The sequence below is a fragment of the Aptenodytes forsteri genome, unplaced genomic scaffold, assembly GCF_000699145.1.
Source record: "Aptenodytes forsteri isolate BGI_AS27 unplaced genomic scaffold, ASM69914v1 Scaffold156, whole genome shotgun sequence".
Classification (NCBI taxonomy): domain Eukaryota; kingdom Metazoa; phylum Chordata; class Aves; order Sphenisciformes; family Spheniscidae; genus Aptenodytes; species Aptenodytes forsteri.
In genome coordinates, this window is record NW_008794166.1 from 478423 (window position 1) to 482063 (window position 3641).

At 64.2% G+C, this 3641-nt stretch overlaps 2 protein-coding genes across 2 annotated transcripts in view; both read left to right on the forward strand.

Moving 5' to 3' along the window:
• The window catches only part of LOC103900538 (actin-85C-like), a 25257-nt gene extending 23996 nt beyond the window's left edge, over positions 1–1261 (forward strand). The window contains exon 2 of the mRNA XM_009281247.1: positions 1074–1261. Within this exon, the coding sequence (XP_009279522.1) occupies positions 1074–1261 (188 nt within the window). The remainder of the gene's footprint in view (positions 1–1073) is intronic.
• A 766-nt stretch (positions 1262–2027) lies between these two features.
• CAMKV (CaM kinase like vesicle associated) overlaps positions 2028–3641 on the forward strand; it is a gene marked incomplete at its 3' end in the record, with an annotated part of 2738 nt that continues 1124 nt past the window's right edge. The window contains 3 exon segments of the mRNA XM_019472529.1: positions 2028–2122; positions 3314–3445; positions 3525–3641. The exon segment at positions 3525–3641 is cut by the window's right edge and continues 254 nt beyond it. Of these exon segments, the coding sequence (XP_019328074.1) occupies positions 2028–2122; positions 3314–3445; positions 3525–3641 (344 nt within the window).

A 3641-nucleotide genomic window follows, 5' to 3' on the forward strand; every position in this document is an offset into this window, starting at 1 on the left:
GCCCACCCCTTGCCTGGGTGCCCCTGCCACGGTGGGAGTGCTCTCACCTGTGGGGCGCAGGTGCTGGCCCCGATGTGGGGCTGGGTGCCAGCCTCCCTTGCGGGGTACCCCGGGTGCACTGAGCCCCCCCCCGAGCCAGCCTGGGGCAGGGGAGGATGCCGGTGCTCAGCCCCAGCAGGATGGGTCCCTGCTAAACCAACGGGAACTAATTTTATGAGCGCAGATTAGCTGAGCACTCGCGGAGACAGCAATAAAATCCCGATATATCATCCTGTCCGGGTCCCCTTCCCGGCTAATCCTGGCATCACGCCACCGGTGCTGGCAGCCTTCCCGCCTGCCCGCAGGCCAGCCCTGCCTCTGCTGGCCCGCGGTACCGAGCCTGCTGCCGCACCGGCAGCTGCCAGGACAGCCCTCGTCCCTTTGGCCGGGCACGGTGGCACGGCAGAGCTGGCGTCGCATGGCACGGGGGCACGGAGGTGCCAGGCAGGGCACGTTTGCCGGGGAGGCTGTTGAGATGAGCCAAGCATGGGCTGGAAAACCTCACCCGGTCTGTGGTGCAGGGAAGGGTGTCCCATGGGTGCTTTGCTTCTCTTTCGGGAGTGGGTGCACCCTGAGCGGGACGGGGATGGGTGCCCTTGCCTGGCATGGGCTTTCCCAGCAGGAGGGTGCCTGGGTGTCGTGTGAGGTGGGAGCACCCATCCTGTGGGCATCGCTTGGGCAGGCACGGAGGCAGGTCACCCCCGAGGGATGGAGGCAGGAAGGAGCATCCCCCCATTCCCCGGCTCACTGCACCCATGTCCCACCCAGATTTGGGGTCAATCACCCCAGGGAGTGCTTAGGTGCATGCCCTGGGTGCTGTGGGCAGGACCACCTTCCTCCTGGGGCCCGCACAGCAGGGATGGGGCCGTGCACCCGCAGGTGGGTCGGGTGCCGCCGGGTGCTGCCCGTCCCTGCCCCCTCCAAAGGATGTGCCGCTTTCTGCATCTCCAGCTCCCATTGCCATAGCAACAGGCTCGGTGCTTGGGTACCCGCGATGCCGGCTCCCGCATCCCGCACTGCCATCCTGCCCGCAGCCCTCGCCGCCGGGCCCCGGGCGCTGCCGGCACGGCACGGCAAGGCCGGCATGTCGCAGCATGGTGTTTTGGGAGCTTTAGCAACGGGCGATGGGTGCCTCCAGTGTCGTGCCAGCATCCCATCGTGGGGTCCCGCTCGGGCCCATCCAAGAGGGCTGGGGGGGCCTGGGAGCCCTTTCTCCTTCTGAGCCGTCAGAAAATAACGTCAGTTGAAACTTCCTCCTGGTAATGGGGTGGGAAAAGGAAAAAATCTCTTTATGGGACCAATTTTTTGCTGGGAAGCTTCCGAGCAGGGTCTGGTTTCGAAGGGTTCCCGGCAGGAAAGCAAAGGGCAAAATGTCGTTCCTAAAGGGCCGGAGGAACCGGCACGTGCTGGGGCCGGTGTCCTGCCCGCTGCTGGCGGCAGGAGGGCTGGCACTGCCGAACCGCCGTGCCCACCTGCCTGGTGCGCAGCGGGGCTGTCGGGGCTGGTAAGAGTCGGGGAGCTGAGGCTGGTGTAACTCGCTGCGTGTGTTATGGCATGCGACGATGCTCTGCCCGGGGAAGCCCCGGCTACAGAAATGTCACTGCAGGGCAAAACTGGGCTGAGAAACGGGAAAAGGGTCCATTCGCCTCTGCTTGCCTCCCCAGCGGGTGCTCCGGGCTCTGCGCTAGCCCTGGCTACTTGATAAATCATTAATGATCTGCAGATGAGAGCCAGAGGAGCCGGCTTGCGGCCGCGCTGGCAGCCCGAGCCCAAGCAGAGCGGCCGGACGCCGCGGGGATGGATGCACATCGGTGGGGCTGGGCACATGGTGGCTTGCGGCAGCCAGGGAGCACGAGCAGCAGCCGCGCTTTGTCAGGTTTTACATTAATTAGCGCTGCTCGGGGGGGGGCCTGGCACGGCTCCGGGGGGACCGGCGGGGGGGGGGCGGGGGCGGGCGCTCCCCCCCCCCACGCCTACCGGGCCCTGCGATGCCGTTTGGCTGCGTGACGCTGGGAGACAAGAAAGATTATAACCAGCCGTCCGAGGTGACCGACAGATATGACCTGGGCCAGGTCATCAAAACGTGAGTTGGTCCCTCCCCGGCCCCGGGGGTGCCCCGGGGACCCCAACCGCCTGCATGCCCCAGGCTGAGGAGCAGCACGATGCTGCCCGCGGGAGCTTTTGGGGTGCCGGTCCCCAGCTGGGATGGGCAGATTGCATTTCGCGGTGGCTGTCCCCTAATTAATCCCTCTCGCTGGCGGGTGCATGGGGGTATTCGCCGCTGGCTCCAAGGAGGGCAACGAGGTTTCCCTGCTGCTGCCGGCTGCAGCCGGGCGGCTCCCCGTATCCCTCCCTCCTCCCCCCCAAGATCTGCGGAGATTGCAGCAATTCCGCACAATCCTGGCTCCCCCGAGTGCTCCGGCAAAGGAAAGGGCAGATGTCATTTGGGAGGGAGCGGAGTGCTGCTGCTTACCCCCAACTTTTATTGCCGTGCTGGGGGACCCATTAGGAAGCACTCCACAAAACGAAGTCCTCAGACCCACTGAGAGCAGTTTGATCCCAAAACACGTGCCAGAAATTTTTCCGTCAACCTCCGAAACACCGGGACCGCTTGGCCGTGGGTCACGCCTGGCAGGGTGACACTGGGTGGCATCGGGGACCTTTTTAGGTGCTCTCAGAGCTTTGCTCCATCCTCTGGGCAGCCTGTCCCAAAGCCCATGGGTCCCAGTTCCCCTGCACCCGGGACAGCAGCCACGAGGATTTCGGCATAGCCTGGGGGGTTGGAAAGCCAAAGGCTTTGCCAGAGCAGTGCCGAGTGCCCCCCACGGGCTCCCCCGCGGCTCCTGCCCGGCCGATGGGCTCGAGCTCCATTAATAATAGAACAGAAATATTGCAGCATCCCCGGGCAACCGGCACATCTCCCCTTCTTTCTTCCCGACTGCGGTGCTCACATTGATGTCGGGGTGTGCTGCTGTTCTGCCTTGGCACGGGCAGCTTTGCAGCGGGTCCCACCCCAGCTGCCGTGGGGAGGGGGCTTTTTAATCAGCAAATTTTCCCTTCTTATCAATATGCTTATTCCATATCGATTCCTTCTCACTGCCCTTTTTTTTTTCCCCTCTGCTCCGGAGAGGTTTTTAGCCGCAGGTTCCTTCCACCCCTGCGGCATCTCCCCTTGCCACTGGGATGGGGGGGATGCTGGTGGGCCCAGGGGCCACCCGAGCGTCCCAAGCTCGGCGGTCCCCGGGAGGGGTGACAGCTGCGGGCGCCCTTCCAGGGAGGAGTTCTGCGAAATCTTCCGGGCCAAGGAGAAGACGACGGGGAAGCTGTACACCTGCAAGAAGTTTCTGAAGCGGGATGGGCGGAAAGTGCGGAAGGCGGCCAAAAACGAGATCATCATCCTCAAAATGTGAGTGCTGGGGCCGGGGGGGCTCCTGTGCCATTGGGCAAAGCGGGGACCCCCCGCTGACTCCCCCGTCTCTCCGCAGGGTGAAGCACCCCAACATCCTGCAGCTGGTGGATGTCTATATCACCCGCAAGGAGTATTTCATCTTCCTGGAGCTGTAAGTTGGGGGGGCACGGGGGGGGGTCTGGCTGGGGGTGCC